Raw genomic sequence first — 20,752 nt, forward strand, 5'->3', positions numbered from 1 at the left:
GGGCACACCGCGGCACCCGGACACCTGACCCAGAGTCCAGGGTCGGAAAATGGGCTAGTGCGCAAGCTGGCTTCCCTGTCCCAAAGGGACATGCTTAGAGCCCTGGGTCACCACCACCCCCTGCGCCACCCAACAGTGTCATCTTCTTGGCTTGCACGCCTCTGGGAGCGGAGAGCTCAGCATCTCCCAGGGCAACCTGCTCTGCTCACAGCCAGAGGGAGCCATAGCAGTCATCCCAACAGCGGCCACTTTACCGATGGGTAAACCGAGGTTCAGAGATAAGGAGAGCCTTAGAATAAGCTTCCCTGATGACTCAGACAGTAAAGAATCTTCGTGCAATGCAGGAGACTAGGTTCAACCGCTGGGTGGGGAAGATCCCCTGGAGAAGGGAATGGCAACACACTCCAGGGTTCTTGTGTGGACAATTCCATGGACAGAGTAGCCTGGTGGGCTGCAGTTCATAGGGATCGCAAAGACTCGGACACCAGTGAGCAATGAGCACTTTTACTTTCTTTCACTTTTCAGAATAAGCAGGAAAGCTGGGACACGCCCCTGATCTTCGACTTTAAAAGCCCAAAGTCGGAATGTCAGCCCCATGTTACAACCAGTGAGATCTGGGTCCCAGCTCTGCCCTCTGGGCACCACCATGCCTGCCAGCTCCCTCTGCCCAGGACAGAGATCAGAAAACCACTCACAGATGGACCCCAGGACTCCGCCTGTCCAGTTGCCACTTGCCCAAAGGCTTCATTTTACAGATGAGAAAATTGAGGCCGAAAAGGGGACAAGTCAAAGGACAGACTGGAGAGAGACCTGGCAGCGTAATAAAAGTTCATGACTTTCAGTCTTGTTCTTGTTCAGTTGCTAAGTCATGTCCAGCTCTGTGATCCCATGGGCTGCAGCACGCCAGGGTTGCCTGTCCTTCACCATCTTGTTCAAACTCATGTCTGTTGAGTCAGTGATGCCATCCAACCATCTCATCCTCTGTCATCCCCTTCTCCTCCTGGCTTCAGTCTTTCCCAGCGTCAGGGTCTTTTCAAATGAGTCAGCTCTCTGCATCAGGTGGCCAAAGGATTAGAGCTTCAGCTTCAGCATCAGTCCTTCCAATGAATATTCAGGGTTGATTTCCATTAGGATTGACTGGTTTGATCTCCTTGCTGTTCAAGAGACTCTCTAGAGTCTTCTCCAACACCACAAAAGCATCAGTTCTTCATCACTCAGCCTTATTTATGGTCCAACTCTTACATCCCTACATGACTACTGGAAAAACCATAGCTTTGACTATATGGATCTTTGTTGGCAAAGGGATGTCTCTGCTTTTTAATACGCTGTCTAGGTGTGTATAGCTTTTTTGCCAAGGAGCAAGCATCTTTTAATTTCGTGGCTGGCTGCAGTCACAGTCTGCAGTGATTTTGGAGCCCAAAAATATAAAATCTACCACTCTTTCTACTTTTTCCCCATCTCTTTGTGATGAAATGATGGGACCGGATGACATGACCTTTATTTTTTGAATGTTGAATTTTAAACAAGGTTTTTCCATTCCTGAGTAATCTCCAGTTCCCCGAGGTCAGCTTGGACCACAGAGACTCAGCTTCAAGACGGTGAATGCACTCAGAACACGTGCCCTAGCCTGCTCACCACGTCTCAGTTCCTGGAAATGAAAGAAACTGCATATCTGCTTGCAATGTGGTGTCCTACGTGGGATCCTGATGGGAATTAGGTAAAAACTAAAGGAATCTGAATAAAGTATGGACTTCAGTTGATGACAATGTACTAACATTAAAAATGTTCATTTTTCTTATACATTAGATTATATTAATATCTTATAAAGAGAAGTGGGTGTAGAGGCTATGGAACCATCAATACTATCTTCACAGGTTTTCTGTAAATCTAAACCAGATGTTCGGAGAAGGCAATGGCACCCCACTCCAGTACTCTTGCCTGGAAAATCCCATGGACAGAGGAGCCTGGTAGGCTGCAGTCCATGGGGTCGCTAAGAGTCGGATATGCCTGAGCGACTTCACTTTCACTTTTCACTTTCATGCATTGGAGAAGGAAATGGCAACCCACTCCAGTGTTCTTGCCTGGAGAACCCCAGGGGCGGGGGAGCCTGGTGGGCTGCACAGAGTCGGACACGACTGAAGCGACTTAGCAGCAGCAAACCAGATGTTAAGTTTATTTAAAAATGAAGTGTAGGGACCTCACTGGTGTCCAGTGGTTAGGACTCCTCTCTTCCTCTGCAGGGAAAACAGGTTCAGCCCCTGATCGAGGAACTAAGAGACTGCATGCCACACAGTGTGGCAAATAATAATAATAATAATAATAATTAATTAAAATAAAAATGAAGTGTATAAAATATACATATACACATATACCTATACATACCTACATATACAGATACACACATACATATGCATATATATGTGTATGCATATATATGTAATTGTTGTTATTAAATCCCTAACAGCTTTGGAAAACAGAGACTTTTGCGGGTGGTAAAGAAAGCCAACAAGGCCAGCCACTCTTCCATGACTCCTGCACCTCCTTCAGCCCCCACTTCCTCTAAGCTGGGCGCCAGCCCCAGTAGAGGGGCTCACTGACCCCCAGGAGGGACCCTGACCAGAGGCTCTTGGTCAGGGTGCTCGGCGTCTTCAGCTGCCTGTGAGGAGCAGAAAGCACCTAGGCCCATAAGTCTTAACACAGTGCTTGCTGTCCCAGCAGAAGTCCTCCGCCACCCCATGTTTGCAGAAAACAGGCCAGGGTGACACCCGGCGGTCGCTGAGGATCTCGAGTGGTCTGTGAGGATGGCGGGGAGGGGGAAGCTAATTGCGGTGATCGGAGACGAGGACACTGTGACTGGCTTCCTGCTGGGCGGCATAGGGGAGCTTAACAAGAACCACCACCCTAATTTCCTGGTGGTGGAGAAGGATACTACCATCAATGAGATCGAAGACACTTTCCTGCAGTTTCTAAACCGGGATGACATCGGCATCATCCTTATCAACCAGTACATTGCAGAGATGGTGCGGCACGCCCTTGACGCCCACCAGCGCTCCATTCCGGCTGTACTGGAGATCCCGTCCAAGGAGCACCCGTATGATGCTGCCAAGGACTCCATCCTGCGCAGGGCCAGGGGCAATATTTAAAAAAAAAAAGAAAACAGGCCAGAATGCATTCCACACTGCACCTCCCAGCCCTCCCCAAAGCCAGCAGTCTATCAGCCCGTGACTCAGAGCCAGCCAACACCCGAGGGAAATCACTCCATGAAAAAAGGGCAACCAGGGGCTTTCTTGGTGGCTCAGATGGTAAGGAATCTGCCTGCAGTGCGGGAGACCCAGGCTGGATTCCTGGGGCAGGAAGATCCCCTAGAGAAGGGAATGACTACCCACTCAAGTATTCTTGCCTGGAGAATTCCATGGACAGAAAAGACTGGGCTACAATAGGGTCACAAAGAGTCAACACGACTGAGCGACTAACACTTGCACTTTTCACCCCAAGAATGGGAGGAACTTCACACACGGGAAAACAGAGCCAGGTGGGGGAAGAGAGCTGGACTGAGGAAAGAGAGTAATGTCTCCCAGGAAACATAAAGGTCTATTCCAACCTGTTAAAATAAATAAACACACAAGAGATGGGTAGGTGCAAATTTTTTCTTTAAAAAGAAAGAAACAAGCAGCAACCAATCTCAGGACTTCCCCCACAGGCCAGTGGTTAAGAATCTGTGTGTCTACTGCAGAGTTCCAGCCCTGGCTGGGGAACTGAAATCTCACATGCCAAACAGCACAGCCACCTGTGGGGAGGGAAACCTCTGTTGAAACAAAGGCAGGTAGAAGAGAACTGAAGAGCAGGAATAGAAACCCGACATCCTCCTAATGAGATTTCTAGAAGGAGAGAGAGAATGACGGAGAGGCGACATTTACCCTTCCCCTGCCTTTTCTTCTTCGAAGAAATAATCTCCCACTGAAATGGTAATGTAATTGTATGTATGGGCGATTCTGCCAGCCTGACATCCACATCATGTGCAAATTTGCTTATTATCTGCTCCCTCCTCCAGAGCGTCTTGCTCCCTGTGGTGCAACTCTTCACCCCTAATGCCCTAAAGAGTTTCTAGCATAGGGGATGACCTTAATAACAATTTGTTAAATGAGAGAAGGAATGAGTCACATCAAACTTGTCATAAATTTCCCCAGAACAAAGGAAAGACATGAGTTTCAGACTGAAGAGGCCGTCGACAAGAGGAAAGCTTGGTTCAGCCTGTTTGGCAAACTCTGCCACAAAATCTACCGAAGCTCAACCTCCATCATGATGGGGGGGCTTTCACTCCTGGGGACATCGTGCAAAGAAACGGAAATGACATTCACCAAAGATGTGTGCAGGGATGTTCATAGCAGCTTTAGTGGCAGGAGCCCAGTCCTGCAGGCAACCCCAGCCTCCAACCACAGGAGAACAGACAGAGGTCTCAGGGCCAATTCACCTGCTGGAAGGTGTGACGAGATCAAACAAGAGCACCGAAACTTACAGCAATGTGTGTCTTGTCTGAGCTTTTGCGTTTTTTGTATTTCTTTTTTTATAATGCTTTTTATTTTATTTTATATTTGATTTACTTATTATGTTTTGGTTGCACTGGGTCTTTGTGGCTGCGCGGATTATTCTCCGATCACAGCGGGCGGGGGCTACTCTTCATGGCAGTGTCCAGGCGTCTCATGGCAGTGGCAGTTCTTGTTGCAGAGCACAGGCTCTAAGCGCGGATTCAACAATTTCAGCTCATGGGCGGGTTCACTGCAGTGCAGCAGCTTCATTGCTCCGAGGCATGTGAAATCTTCCCAGACCAGGGATCGAGCCTGTGTCCCCTACATTAGCAGGTGGGTCCTTATCCACTGTACCACCATGGGAGTCCCGATTTTCTGTATTTCTGATGTCTTGACATCCTGGGGTATTGCTGACCCTGAAGAGACCACCCTCCAGGGCTGGCCAGTTCCTAAAGATGGTGAAAGCCTAGCCCGGGAGCATGCCTTTCCTATAGGGCCAGTCCAGTGTTGGTCGCTCAGTCGTGGTTGACTCTTTGCGACCCATGGACTGTGGCCTGCCAGGCTCCTCTGTCCATGGGATTCTCCCAGCAAGAATACTGGGGTGGGTTGCCATTTCCTCCTCCAGGGGATCTTCCCAACCCAGGGATCTAACCCGGGTCTCCCGCATTGCAGGCAGACTACAATCTGAGCCACCAGGGAAGCCCCCTTCTTACAGGGCAAACTCACCTATGTGGGGGCCTGCCTGCTCTGTCCTCAGGGCCAGTGTTCCCCTGCCCGGATCACCCCAAGGCCAGATACCAGACAACTCGACATACAACCTGAATGAAACTCTTCAAACGAGGACTTCCCCTGGCGGTCCGATGGTCTAGACTCCAGGCTTCCAATGCACAGATTCAGTTCGTGGTTGGGGAAGTAAGATCTCACATGCTGCATGGCACAGCCAAAATATATATTAAAAATAAAATTTAAAGTAGCTTAGAAGTTCTTCAAAGTGGACTTCCCTGGTGGTACAGCCAATGAGAATCCTGCCAATGCAGGGGAAACAGATTCGAGCCCTGGTCTGGGAAGATCCCACATGCCTCGGATCAACCAAGCCCCGGAGCCACAGCTGCTGAGCCTGTGCTCCAAAGCCCACGAGCCGCGACTGCTGAAGCGAGCCGGCCTGGAGCCCGTGCTCAGCAACAAGAGAAGTCACCGCCATGAGAAGCCTTCACACCACAGGGAAGCATAGCCCCTCCTATGAGAGCAGGCGTGTGGCAAGGAAGACCCAGCGCAGCCAAAAAGAAACAAAAATATTTTTTAAAAATTATTCAAACTAACTAACCCTAAGCATGCTGACCACGCCTCACCCGTTCCTTCCTGGAAACCACAATAAAGGCTCCTGCCCTGCTTCGCGCTCACACCCTCTGCTCTCGAACTTGCCCTGGTGGCCCGCCCCCGCTTTTGCAAGCTATGCAGGACGGACTGTCTCATTCAGGGCAGTGGCTCCCTGATCTGCTGGCTTCACCGAACCTGAATGACGATAAAACCTACATTTTGAAGCGGGGTGGTTGGGCCTCCGATGGAAGGAGGTGCTCTTGGCGGACTCACTGGTCCCACCAGATGGCAGGGGCTGCCCGGGAGCGTGGCGCCACCTGCTGGCAAACTTGCGTCGGTGTCGCTGCTGTTGAGTCTGAACCCTTACTTGCCCAGAGGCCAGAGGACGTTCCCCGGGGTCCCCCTTTTTCATGATTAACCAGCTAAGTTTCCAAAGGCCCCCAAGTGCTGTGGCCTAAAATACAGAGATGTGACTTCCCTCGAAGTGCTGTGGCCGGGGCCCCAACCTGGCAGCCCTGATGCATGTGGGCAAACCAAGCTGCCCTGGAGGGTCCCCTGCCTTTCAGCCTGGCCCTCAGAGCAGGGGAGGCCTCTTCAGAATCACCCTGCCAGCGCACCCACCCCAGGACCATGACACCCTGCAGGGCCTTGGGGAAGGGCCGTGGCTGTGTGGTTTGCCTTGCTGCAATTTCCCCCTGACCCAGCAGAATCGGAGGGACCACACTGGTGGAGATATGGGAGGAAGGGGAGGGGATCCCCAAAGAACCATCCCAGGCAGGGGCTGCAGCCTTGAGGGTGACCACTGGGCCCTTGTTCCTGCCCCTCCTTATTCCTATCAGCCCAAACCAGAAACTAAAAATCACAGAATGAACCAGAATAAAAGCCTCAAAGAAAAGAAAAGGAGGAGTGGTAGAGAAGAGGGGAAAAAAGGGAAGAAAAACCAAAGCCCTAGATACAGGGGGAGAAAGCAAAAGGTGAATACATAAATTATATATTTTATACATATCTATAAAATATATAATAATTTTTTCATAAAGTATATATATTAAATATTTTAATAATTTATAAAATATATAATAATTTTTACATATATACTTAAATTAAAAGTCATAGTTTCACCCAACTGGAGGTACAAAATTTAGAAAGCAATAAATTATATATTTATTTATATATATATATAACTATATATATATATAACTATACTATAATATATATATAATATATACTATATATATATAACACTATATAATATATATATAACTATACTAACAAAAACACCACAGAATTTATCTAACAAAAAGATTTAAAACACACCAGTTAGCTTTTGTGCTGCTATAATCCAGTGTTCTTGCCTGGGAAATCCCATGGACAGAGGAGACTGGCGGGCTATAGCCCACAGGGTCACAAAGAGTCGGACATGACTTAAGGACTGAGCATGCATGCATGATTCTATTATATATGTTCTAAGTTACTAGAGTGGGTAGCCATTCCCTTCTCCAGGGGATCTTCCCAACCCAGGGATCGAACTCAGGTGTTCCGCATTTCAGGCAGATTCTTTACTGTCTGAGCCACCATGGAAGCCCAAGAATACTAGAGTGGGTAGCCTATCCCTTCTCTAGCAGATCTTCCTGACCCAGGAATTGAACCTGGGTCTCCTGTATATTGCAGGCAGATTCTTTACCAGTTGAGCTACCAGAGAAGCCCCAGGTTCTGAATTAGCTTTAGTACTTGCTATTGAGAGAGTCATTTCCTAGGCAGGTTGATAAGGAGTCTAGGGGTCCCCAAGGAGAGAGGGGTCTGGAATTCTCAAGGAGGAAGGACAAACTTTTTTTCTTTCTCCACATTCCTTAGGATTATATAATAATAATGTATCTTGCCTAAGGACAGTCTTTGGATTCAACCTTCTGTTACCTTAAAATGTTAATTATGGGAGTAGACCTGGTCTTTACAAGGATGTATCTTGCCTGAGGACAGTGTTATCTTAAAATGTAAATTATGGGAGTAGGTCTGATGAGGTCTTTACAACCTCCAGACATTCTTTGGATTATATAACCTCATTGTTAACACTAGCAGGCGGGTACTCTTTCTACCCCCTTCTGATGCCTATGTCAGAAGCTTTCTCTTATCTCCTTTATACTTGAATAAAACTTTATTTCACAAAAGCTCTGAGTGATCAAGCCTCGTCTCTGGCCCCGGATTGAATTCTTCTGCTCCGGGGGCCAAGAATCCCGGTGTATTCACGTGATTCAACAACAACCTTTCACTATTAATAACATCACCCCCTGAGAAAACTTCATGGACTTACTACTGGGGCTCAAAAGATTGTCATACCTGGGGATCCCACCAACTTTGAGCACTGTGACCCCTATAATCTTAGGGAAGAAACTGAATATAAAATAGAGAGGAGATAGACATAATTCACTTTAACACTAGCCTTATGTAAACTTCCCATGGTCATAGTACTCTTTGCTCTAAAATATCCCATATTGGGCAAAGATGCTCTAACATTATGAATAATAAAATAAAATTAAAATAAGTCTTTTGTATCTACAAACTGATTTTATAAAATGGGAACCCACAGACCTTCAATTAAAATACTTAATATGACCCAATGCAAGTTAGAGCAGACTTTATTTTGTCAGTTCAGTTCAGTCGCTCACTTGTATCCAACTCTTTGCGACCCCATGAACTGCAGCACGCCAAGCCTCCCTGTCCATCACCAACTCCCGGAGTCCACCCAAACTCATGTCCATTGAGTTGGTGATGCCATCCAACCATCTTATCCTCTGTCGTCTCCTTCTCCTCCTGCCCTCAATCTTTCCCAGCATCAGGGTCTTTTCCAATGAGTCAGCTCTTCGCATCAGGTGGCCAAAGTATTGGAGTTTCAGCTTCAGCCTCAGTCCTTCCAATGAACATCCAGGACTGATCTCCTTTAGCATGGACTGGTTGGATCTCCTTGTAGTCCAAGGGACTCTCAAGAGTCTTATCCAACACCACAGGTCAAAAGCATCAATTCTTCGGTGCTCAGCTTTCTTTGGAGTCCAACTCTCACATCCATACATGACCACTGGAAAAACCATAACCTTGACCAAACGGACCTTTGTTGACAAAGTAATGTCTCTGCTTTTCAATATGCTGTCTAGGTTGGTCATAGCTTTTCTTCCAAGGAGCAAGCGTCTTTTAATTTCATAGCTGCAGTCACCATCTGCAGTGCTTTTGGAGCCCAGAAAAATAAAGTCAGCCACTGTTTCCACTGTTTCCCCATGTATTTGCTATGAAGTGATGGGACCGGATGCCATGATCTTAGTTTTCTGAATGTTGAGCTTTAAGCCAACTTTTCACTCTCCTCTTTCACTTTGATCAAGAAGCTCTTTCGTTCTTCCTCACTTTCTGCCCTAAGGGTGGTGTCATCTGCATATCTGATATCTCATGTACTTAAGCAAGTCATGGACAAGTGTCAGCTCATTATTATGATAAATGAGCTCAAATTAAATTACCTTTTATTTATGGTGCATATAAAACATTCCTAACAGCCTTTTAAACTGAACTTTGTTTGACAAAAATTTAAATTAATGAGAAGAATTATTAAAGCTTGTGCTTCTTCCAGCCCAGCGTTTCTCATGATGTACTCTGCATATAAGTTAAATAAGCAGGGTGACAATATACAGCCTTGATGTACTCCTTTTCCTATTTGGAACAAGTATGTTGTTCCATGTCCAGTTCTAACTGTTGCTTCCTGAACTGCATACAGGTTTCTCAAGAGGCAGCTCCAAAATCACTGCAGATGGTGACTGCAGCCATGAAATCAAAAGACACTTGCTCCTTGGAAGAAAAGCTATGACCAACCTAGACAGCATATTAAAAAGCAGAGACATTACTTGGCCAACAAAGGTCTGTCTAGTGAAAGTTATGGTTTTTCCAGTAGTCTTGTACGAGAATATGAGAGTTGGACCATAAAGAAAACTGAGTGCCGAAGAATTGATGCTTCTGAACTATGGTGTTGGAGAAGACTCTTGAGAGTCCCTTGGACTGCAAAGAGATCCAGCCAAATAAATACATAAATATTAAAAAAGAAAGAAAGAAAGAGTTCCAGCATAGAGTCAGAACGGGCTTCTCCCTGCAAGAGAGAAGCCCTCCAGCTGCCGAGCAGGACCATGACAACTGCCTCTTCCTCTTGGTCACACACACCAGTCCCGCTCACCTCCTTCACAGAGACTTTATCTCCCGTCAGCTCATGCCCCTAGTAACGTGACTGCCCCCCAAACACTGAGATTGTATTATTAAAAAACAGACAACAGCGGCAAAACATACGCACCTCTCGTATTTTTAACACACTCTAGAATTCCACGGAGATATCGTTAGAGATGCTGGGAATTTCAGATCTGTTTTATTGGGTGTTATTGTTGTTCAGTTGCCAAGTCGTGTCCGACTCTTTGTGACCCCACGGACTGCAGCCCACCAGGCTCCTCTGTCCATGGGAATCTCCAGGCAAGAATACTGGAGTAGGTTGCCAGGCCCCCCTCCAGGAGATGTTCCCGACCCAGGGATGGAACCCAAGTCTCTTATGTCTCCTGCATTGGCAGGCGGGTTCTTTCCCGCTGGCGCCACCTGGGAAGCCCATGCTATCCCCTCCCGTTCCCCAAAGTAGCCGGAATATTCCCTCCACTATTTAGCCCAGGGAATTACCCACCCCTATTAAAAACTAACCCCATCCCCCAGGACTGTTCTCACCTTCTGAGATGGCCCACACTCTGTCTGTGGAGTGTGTTTCTCTCTGCATAAATCCACTTCTCACCTATCACTTTGTCTTTCACTGGATTCTTTCTGCGATGAGACATCAAGAAGCTGAACTTCATTAAGTACTAAGGCCAGGGGTATGACCTCAGTTAAAAGACCATGTTCAAGTCCCAGTCAGGATTACACGGTTTCAGGACACCTAATACTTGCTACCTGTGTCCTTTCCTTCCTATTCTCACAATAAAATATTTTCCATGCTGTTTAGGGAAATGTATGCCCTACTCTAAAAGCCTCCTCTATCATCACCCCCAAGGAGACCTTAAAATGGCATCACAACATCACAGGGCAGGTTGTATTATTCACAGCTATTTGTTTTCCATACTTCTGATGCTCTGACATCTTGGGGCCCTGTTGACATTGAAGAGACTACCCCTGCCATGATAGCCAGTTCCTGTGCTGAGTTGCTTCAGTCGTGTCCGACTCTTTGCAACCCCATGGACTGTAGCCCGCCAGGCTCCTCTGTCCATGGAATTCTCCAGGCATGAATACTGGAGTGGGTTGTCACGCCCTCCTCCAGGGGATCTTCCTGACCTAGGGATTGAACCAGCATCTCTCGCATCTCCTCATTAGCAGATGAGTGCTTTACCACTAGCGCCACCTGGGAAGCCCGTTCCTGGAGATAATAAACTGGGCAAGGATGTGGGTCAACAGAAGCTGGTACGTTCATACAGTTTAGTTCAGTCGCTCAGTCGTGTCCGACTCTGCGACCCCATGGACTGCAGCCCGCCAGGCTTCCCTGTCCATCACCAACTCCCAGAGCCTACCCAGACTCATGTCATCTTTGAGTGTCCTATCTTTTTGCCTTTTCATACTGTTGATGGGGTTCTCAAGGCAAGAATACTGAAGTGGTTTGCCATTCCCTTCTTCAGTGGACCCCATTCTGTCAGACCTCTCCACCATGACCCGTCCATCCTGGGTGGCCCCACACGGCATGGCCTAGTTTCATTGGGTAGACAAGGCTGTGGAGGAGGAGGGTTCGATCCCAGGTCGGATACCAGGACCCCACACTTCTCGGGACCACTCAGCCCACAAGCCACAGTGACTGAGCCTGCACCACAACTACAGAGAAGCCCCCAGACCACAAGGAAAGACCTTGCAAACCACAACGAAGGCCCCGAATGCCATAACGAGACCCAGTGCAGCCAAAAATAAGATTAAACAAAAGGCACTGTGGTCCAGTTGATAGTTTCCCATGGGGACAGGTGTTAACAATTCTAGAACCACTCTAGAGGTATCCTGGAATTGAACAATTAAGAAAATAGGTGGCCGAGGGTGAGAGCCAGGTTTCTTGCTGTTGGAGTGGGAGGTTGAGATAAACAAGGGCAAGAGGCTATAACATTCCATGCAGTAACTGATTTCAATCAGTCTAAACTTACGTTTAGCTTAACATAGACACAAATAGATCGCCTTGCTTTGTTAGCTGAGAACACCTAGTATTAACAAGAACACAGCAGTAACTATGATCACAGTTGATTTTGATTTCTAATATCCTTCTCCAGTAAAAGAATTGGTGCTCTTTGGAGAAAAGGCAGATGGTAAGACTAGGGTGCAGAGAAGGCAATGGCACCCCACTCCAGTGCTCTTGCCTGGAAAATCCCATGGACAGAGGAGCCTGGTAGGCTGCAGTCCATGGGGTCACTAAGAGTTGGACACGACTGAGCGGCTTCACTTTCACTTCTCACTTTCATGCACTGGAGAAGGAAATGGCAACCCACTCCAGTGTTCTTGCCTGGAGAATCCCAGGGATGGGGGAGCCTGGTGGCCTGCTGTCTCTGGGGTCACACAGAGTCAGACATGACTGAAGTGACTTAGCAGCAGCAGCAGCAGCAAGACTAGGGTAAGAACTATACAAAATGAACCAAGATCACCCTGAAGTTACAGAAAGTAAGGAAGTGCTCAACACACACACCCATACACACACAGCACAGTGACGGGGCATGACAGAGACCCAGGAGCCACTTGCAGGAGTTCCCAATGGCCAAGTGTAGAGAATTTGAGTAACAAAATAAAGTAGCATTGACCATTAGAGAAATGCAAATCAAAACTACAATGAGGTATCACCTCACACTGTTCAGAACGGCCATCATCAGAAAGCCCACAAATAACAAATGCCGGAGAGGGTGCGGAGGAAAGGGAAGCCCCCCACATTGTTAGTGGGAATGTAAATTGGTGCAGCCGCTGTGGAAAACGGTATGGAAGCTCCTTAAATAATTAAACTTGGAGTTAAAAAAAAAAAAACAACTTGGAGTTACTATATGACCCAGCAATCCCACTCTGGGGCATAGATCCAGAAAAGATGAAAATTCTAATTGCACTCCAGTATTCACAGCATCACTGTTTACAGTTGCCAGGACATGGGGGCACCCTAACTGTCCATTGACAGATGAATGCATAAAGATGTGGTATACATTAATATGTACAACGGAACATTACTCTGTCATAAAATAGAAAAAGAATCATGCCATTTGCAGCAACGTGGATGGACCCAGAGATTATCTACTAAGTGAAGCAGAGAAAGACAAATTACGTATGATACCGCTTATACGTGGGGTCTGAAATACGATATAAACGGACTTGTTTACAAACAGACCCAGAGAAAATAAACTTACGGCTACCAAAGCGGGAAGGGAGTGAGGGAGAGAGAAGTTAGAAGTTTGGGATTAGCGGATACAAACTACTATACATAAAACAAAGAACAAGTCCTACTGTATAGCACCGGGCACTATATCCAATATCCTGTAATAAACTATTATGGAAGAGAATCTTAAAAAGAATATATATACGTTCTTTTTCACTGTGCTATACACCAGACACTAACAAACGCTGTAAATCAACTATATTTCAGAAGAAGAAAGAAAAACAAAACGGCATTGGATTGTAGCCCACGGCATTAAATAAATACCCATGCATCCATATTGCTATGAATAAATGATTAAGGAAGTAACTAAATGGAGAAGAGACAAATCTCCCATGCGGAAGAATTCCAAGGAGTTTAGAATTCCTTGGGGATGCCCCACCCTCAGGGACAACCCTGCACTCCTCAAGTGTGGGCTGTACCATGACTTCCTTCCAAAGAGGACAGCGAGGGAGGGGAGGGGAAGAGTCACTTCAGGAGGAGATGCCCGACAGACACACCCCGGCCAGGCGATCGAGGTCAAATCAGCAGCGATGGACCTCGCTGCTTGCATGTGCCCTTGATGTGAGGAAATGACATTTCACCTCTGCGGTCTTGCTCCCAAACCTATAACTCGAGTCTAATCATGAGAAAAATGTCGGATAAACCCCAGCTGAGAAATGTGGTATTAATACAAAATGCCTGACTTTACTTAAAAGTGCCGAGGGGACTGGCCCGTGTGATCCAGTAGTTAAGGCTTCGCCTTCCGATGCAGAGGGGCAGGTTCAATCTCTGGTTGGAGAGGTAAGATCTCACATCCCCACAGCCAAAAATCAAACATAAAACTGAAACAATATTGTGACAATTTCCATAAAGACTTTAAACATGGTCCACATTTAAAAAAAAAATTGCCGAGACCATCAGAAACAAGCAAAGTCTAAGAAACTGTCACGGCCAAGAGGAGCCTGAAGACACACGACAGCTGAACATAATGTGGTGTCCTGGAAGGAATTCTGGAACAGAAAAATGACATCGGGGGACTTCCCTGGTGGCCCAGTGGCTAAGACTCCAGGCTCCCAATGCAGGGGGTGCGTTTCCATCCCTGGTCAGGGAACTAGATCCCAGATGCAGCAACTGAGAGTTTACCTGTTGTAACTCAGACCCAGTGCAGCCAAATAAATAAATTAAAAAAAAAATGACATCAGGGAAAAATAGAGGAAATCTGCATAAGGTACGCATTCCAGTTAGTAATTAAGTTTCACTGTGTGATCTCTAATCGTAACGAATCTACCACATTAACGACCATGACTACAGGAGATCTGGGCTCTCCTCCCAGTAACTGTAAATCTAAAATTGTTCTACAATTTTTAAAGTTTATTTAGAACAAAATACGCAAAAGCATACAGACTGTATGTTTCCACTGACGTGACGTTCAGTAGGCAAAACCAAGCTTCCCAGGTGGCTCAGTGGTTAAGAATCCACCTGCGAATGAAGCAGACACGGGTGTGATCCCTGATCTGGGAAGATGCCGTATGCTGTGGGGCATAGGCCCATGTGCCAGAACCATTGAGTCTGAGGGCCCTCGAGCCCATGCTCCCCAACAAGAGGAGCCACCGAAACGAGGAGCTCACACTCCACAATGACAAGCAGCCCCCATTCGCCGCAACTAGAGAAAAGCCTGTGCGCCCAGCAAAGACCCAGCACAGCCAAAAATGAATGAATAAAATCATAAATTTAAAAAAGAGAATAGGCAGAACCAATCAGTGGGGTTGGTGGTCAGAATAGCGGCTTCCTTTGGGGGTGCCAGGGAGCCCAATGGAGGCCGGAAGTCGTGGTCAGCATTTGGACCAGGTGGGGGTTACACAGGTGTAGACGAATGTGAAAATTCCTGGAGCCGTACTCCGAAAACGTTTGCATTTAATATATGTCACATTTGAATTAAAAAGTGAACAAAAGAGGAAATAGTTACAACAGAAAAGCCAGACATCACCATCAAGAAATTTCTGAACACTCACGACGAAGAGAAAAATGCCAAAAGCATCCAAGAAGAGATAGAAGAGATACTGCAAAAGAACACGAGTCAGCCTGGCCACAGACTGCTCAGCAACGCTGTGCAGAGGAAGTCCTGGAACGGCTGCCGTGCCCACCCTTTCGGGCCTCTCCCACCTTGGGGCACCCCCCCGCCCAACCAGCGGGCTCAGACCAGGCCAGCTCTGCCCACACAGCTAAGTCTGAGCCCCTCCTCCGGCCACCCCCCAATGCCACCCCCCACCCCGTGTCCCCCGTCTCTCACCTCACGTGCCTTCCCCATCTCTCTCCAAACCCCTCACGCCAAGTCCAAGCGTCACCTCCTCCAGAAGCTGCTAGATCTGTGAGCCTGAGCTGGAGGCTCACCTCTCTTGCACCCACCCCCCGCAGCAGTGGTCACGATAGAGTAGAAAAGACCTTTGTATTCGATTACAAGTTAATTGGGGCTTCTCAGGTGGTGCTAGAGGTCAAGAACCCGCCTGCCAAGGCAGGAAATATAAGAGATGCAGTTTCTATCCCTGGGTCAGGAAGATCCCCTGGAGGAGGAATTAGCAACCCACCCCAATATTCTTGCCGGGAAAATCCCATGGACAGAGGAGCCTGGTGGGTTACAGTCCATGGGGTCACAAAGAGTTGGGCACGATTAAACTGACTTAGCACGCACGCATGCACAAGTTAACCACAAAAGGGATGATGCCTATCAGCTTAAATGATACACCACGGCCCATCTCTGGGAACCCTGCTTCCCAGGTAATGTGAGTTAAGCTAAAAAACTTTTGCTCAGCTCACAGGAAACGTCCTGACCAGGCCCACCAGTGAATGGCTGCGGGAAGGAAGAAAGTTAACGTATCCCCTCCAGCGTCTGGCGGAAACCAGGACTTTACCCCTCCTGTTTCAGTATGAGAGAAGCCTGAAGGGACCTTCCTGGTGGTCCAGTGGTTAAGAATCCACCTTGCAATGCAGGGGACATGGGTTCGATCCCTGGTCAGAGAACTAAGATTGCATGTGACACGGAACAAATGAGCCCTTGTGCCTGAACTACAGAGTTCCTGCGTCTCAATGAAAGATCTGCAGGACTCAACGAGGATCGCATATGCCTCACCTAAGACCCAACACAGCCAGAATATAAAAAAGGAAAAGAAGCCTGAACTCTAGCTCAGGGAAGATGGTTCTCTGGGACACTAATCCACCACCTTCTCGGTGTGCTGGCTGTCCAAAAAAATTGCTGTTCTCTGCCCCAACAGTTCGTCTCCCCATTTATTGGCCTGTCCTGCTGCAAGCAGTAAGACTCAGCAACAGTGACCTCTGGGACCTCTGTCTTTCCCGCTCTGCACAAGGGGCAGCACAGCCTCTGGACACAGGCAGACCCAGCTGGGGTGGCAGCTCTGCCTCTCACCTGCCGGGTGACCTGGGACAAGCCTCACCTCCCAGCCTCAGTTTCCCCATCTGTAGAGTGGGGATAGCTACTCCACTTGGCTATAGGTGGGAGCCTGTGTGGGAAGCACCCAAGACTTCACCTGGCACATCTTAGACCCTCCGGGAGAAGCACCCGTCAGCTGGGAGAGCCAAGCTGCTCATGTGACTGGCAGAAGCCTCCTCCTGGGGCCCTTGGCATTCTGGGCAGGGAGCCAGGCTCCAAGGACTCCTGTAGAGATTTAATTTATGACACCTTTCTGATTCGGTGGTTTCAGACACATGCGGCTGAAGGATAAAAATAAAACCCATTGGAGACGTCTGCCCTGATTCAACAGGGGGAGGGTTTCAACCACAGACAGAGGAGCCCTATCAGGGTGGATGGATGCTTGGGACTTGGGAGGGAGTGCCAGCCCCTTGGGCCTGAGTCAACTCCGAACCAGAAGTCAGACTCTGCCCCAGACCACGGCGATGCGTCCCCCGAGCTGATAATAAACACCTCGCCACCACGGGACAGCTGAGGAAACAGAGGCTCGGTGCAGCAGAGACACGAGCTCTGACCCACGCCTGTACGGCTTGTGCACGCTCCACGGGGCTGAGGCTTCTAATCGAAGCTCTGGAAGGTTCTTGGTCTCCAGGGCCGGATCCCCAGCTCAGGCCCGGGTGTGACAGGTTGGCAGCCAGGCGCAGGGGCAGCCCAGGGCGGACACACTGCAGACTCAGTCCTCTCCCATCTCCATCCACACCTGTCTGTACGTCCTGTTCGGGTTTCTCTGCGGGGCTCACCTGCTCTAGGAGCTGGCAGCCTGCAGAGATGCCTTCTGAAGCTCAGATCTTGTTCAGGGCCTGAGGCCTGTGAATGCCTTTGAAACAGGAGAGAAGGGGGCAGGTCACAGCTTCTGAAACAAAGACAGAGCCCTTGATGACCCGACATAAACTGGTTAGAACCAACTGGGTCCAAGATGGTGGAAGATTCAACTTCCAGAGGACCTTGAGCCTCTTTATATGCTTATTGTGACTCTTATCTACACGGCATGGCCAGGGGCGCCATGACGGTCCAGAGGCCGGCCATAAAAGGCCAAAAACTGAGCAGTGGCCCAATTCCTAAAAACCTCTGCCCCTTTACCAAGAGAGGTGGAATAAACCTCCCACTCGTTGCTGTTGTTGAGTCACTAAGTCGTGTCCGACTCTTGAGACCCCATGGACTGCAGCCCACCAGGCTCCTCTGTCCATGAGATTTTCTAGACAGGGATACTGGAGTGGGTTGCCATTTCCCTCTCCAGGGGGTCTTCCCGATCCAGGGATTGAACCCGGGTCTCCTGCATTGATAGGTGGATTCTTTACCACTGAGCCACCTGGGAAGCCTCCCACTAATTATCCAGCTTATAAAAAACTAACCACCCCATTTTCTGGGGCCTCTTGCCTTCTGAGATGGCCCACACTCTGTGGTTTGTGTTTCTCCCAAGGCCCACCTTGCTTTTGAGACAGATCGCATTCTGTCTACGGAATGTGTCTCTCTCTAAATCCACTCATCACTTTGTCTCGCACTGAAATCTTTCCGCGACGAAACATAAAGAACCTGGGCTTCATTAAGTCCTGAGACCAGGTATGCAATTTTAATTAAAGGACAGTGGGCTCAAGTCCCTATCTGGGTTTTGGCTGGGTGCAAACTCCATCTGAGTCATGCGGTTTCACCTCCACTGCCAGCACCACCCAACAGGAACACCCTCCGAGCTGGGCCTGGAGCTGGGTGTCACGATGCTTCCCCATGACAACACACCCATCCACAGACTGCAGAAATCAGTGTCAACCAGTCAGGCCCCCTCGGGCTCTGCTGAGGCTAGAACCACCCCCATTGGGGTAGAGTGGCTTTGAAGAGAACTCTCTAGCATTCAATAGAGTGGGGGTAACGGTGAAATTGGAGGCAAGTGGCTGGGCCCTCATGCGTACAGGTAGACCCAAAACCCCGAGTGTGGGAGAGCACTGTTCCTTAGGGGTTTCTCCAGGGTCTATCTGCAGCTCAACGTGGTTGGATTTTCAGAGGCCAATCAATGTTTGTGGCCCACACAAATCCAAAGAGTCCCCAAGGCCTCAGACATGTCCCTAAAGAAGGTCAAGGGCTACAGGCCAGCCATTGACCTCCGACGTTGCCCTCACTTTCAGGGCATCCTCCTGAATCCGAACCCCATGCCCACACCCAGGGCACCCCATCACCACCACCCAAACAGCCCCGGCAGTGTGTCATCAGCTGTGAAGACTTTAGACGTGGCCCACTTGCACCTAGCAGCTGGCCTCACCCGCAGCGTGGAAGATGGGCTGGAAACGTGAAATGCCTGTTGTTGGCGTGGCAGGAAGAGGATCGGAAAAGGAGGCGAGGTTTCTTATGCAAAACCTGTAAAAATAAAACGTATTTAGATTCCTCTCTAGAAATGTGTCTGCCTAAATACACCCACACTGGAGAGTATTCTGATCAACTTCCCTATGTGCTGCAAGAGTTCCCGTGTCGGCGTGTCCCTGCGTGTCCGGGTGAATATGTGTCTCTGAGTGCATCTGGGAGCCTGGTATCTTGCTGGGTGTGTGTGTGTGTGTGTGTGTGTGTGTGTGTGTGTGCGTGTGTCCTTGCATGAGCGAATGCTCTGGAGAAGGGCTGGAAGAATGTTTTCCAAGAGGGGAGGGCCGGGATCACTTCCAGGAGGAGGGGCTGTGGTTCCAGGATTGTTATTTTAATGCTTGTGCCCCGAGTTTTACAAACACAGATCAAGTGAAACAATAAAAAATGTCTATATGCCTTGGAGAAGGAAATGGCAACCCATCCCAGTATTCTTGCCTGGAAAATCCCATGGACAGAGGAGCCTGGTGGGCTACAATCCATGGGATCGCAGAATTGGACACAGCTTAGTGACTAAACAATAACGTGTTATATATGAAAGTTGTGAAGAATAAATCCTAAGAATTCTCATCACAAGGGAAAGATTTTTTTCTATCTCCTTAATTTTGTATCTTTATGAGAGGATAGATGTTTATTTCATGATGTAAGTCAAATCATTATACAATACTGTATGTCAGTTATATCTCAATACAACTGAAATAAAAATACATCAGAAAAAATCTATATGGGCAAAATGTTGCCAGCCTTTTCAGCAAACAATCTCTGTGCTCAGTCATGTCTGGCTCTTTCTATTCATGGGATTCTCCTGGAGTGGATGGCCATATCCTCTTCCAGGGGATCTTCCCGACCCAGGGATTGAATCCATGTCTCTTAAGTCTCCTCCATTTTCAGGTAGATTCTTTCCAACTAGTGCTAACTGAGAAGCCCCTGACAAGGGATGTTGCCCACCGTTAAGCGATCAGCCCCAGCAGCCGCCCATACAATGCGCCTTGAGGGAATTCAAGATAGAGAAAAACTGGATACTGGCCTGAGATAGTTAAGATGCATATCGAAGGAATAATTTCATTGAGTCCAGACTGCTGCACCTTCCTATACACAGAAAGGCACTAAAATCATTAACTTGAGAGGCCTGGTTTTTGTTACTAGCAGTAATCTTTTGATGTTTGACTACATTTTTATTTTCACAAATAAAATCTGAAAATAAAAATTTCACATTTTAAAAATTTCATTTTTATTTATTTTATTTTAAAAACTCCTATATAGCCTGGCTTCTCCCTTACCCCTTTGGAACAGTTCCTTGGGGCTATCTGAGGCTATAATGCATAATTATATATATTATTTATATTCATTATATATATAATACATTTATTATATATAATATATTATATATAATTATATAATATAATTGAGAGGCACTGAGTTATCTCCCATGCTATATAACATAATCCTCAACCTTGAGGTTTTGCATTTTTTCCCATTGTCATCTATTTGAATGTTTTAAAGCCCGGGCTGAGGCTCACCCTTCTTCACCCCCAAGGCCCGCCTGCGCCCCCTGCTGGTCGGAAAGGCAGCCAGCCTCCCCTGCTCTTGCTGGGTCATCATGGACCCTGGCCTTTTGCCCCTGGACAGAGGCAACCCAGCCCAGCCTCTGCCTTGAACCTTTGCCCT

General features: G+C 47.9%; 1 protein-coding gene and 1 pseudogene across 4 annotated transcripts in view; one reads left to right on the top strand and one right to left on the bottom strand.

Moving 5' to 3' along the window:
* DEGS2 (delta 4-desaturase, sphingolipid 2) overlaps nt 1–20,752 on the bottom strand; it is a 79,113-nt gene that overhangs the window by 22,254 nt on the left and 36,107 nt on the right. For 2 of the 4 annotated variants that reach the window (XM_027520721.1, XM_027520722.1), the window contains exons 3-4: nt 18,993–19,087; nt 17,482–17,558 (exon numbers count right to left, since the gene is read on the bottom strand). Coding sequence is in view for 1 of the 4 variants with exons in the window: in XM_027520719.1 (XP_027376520.1) it covers nt 17,482–17,629 (148 nt within the window). In the remaining 3 variants the exon portion in view is untranslated. Of the gene's footprint in view, nt 1–17,481; nt 17,915–18,992; nt 19,088–20,752 lie in introns of those variants that run through there. The other 2 variants (XM_027520723.1, XM_027520719.1) reach the window with 2 other exon arrangements.
* Nucleotides 2,686–3,158, top strand: LOC113879400 (annotated as a pseudogene).

This window comes from Bos indicus x Bos taurus, chromosome 21 (genome assembly GCF_003369695.1).
Source record: "Bos indicus x Bos taurus breed Angus x Brahman F1 hybrid chromosome 21, Bos_hybrid_MaternalHap_v2.0, whole genome shotgun sequence".
NCBI lineage: Eukaryota > Metazoa > Chordata > Mammalia > Artiodactyla > Bovidae > Bos > Bos indicus x Bos taurus.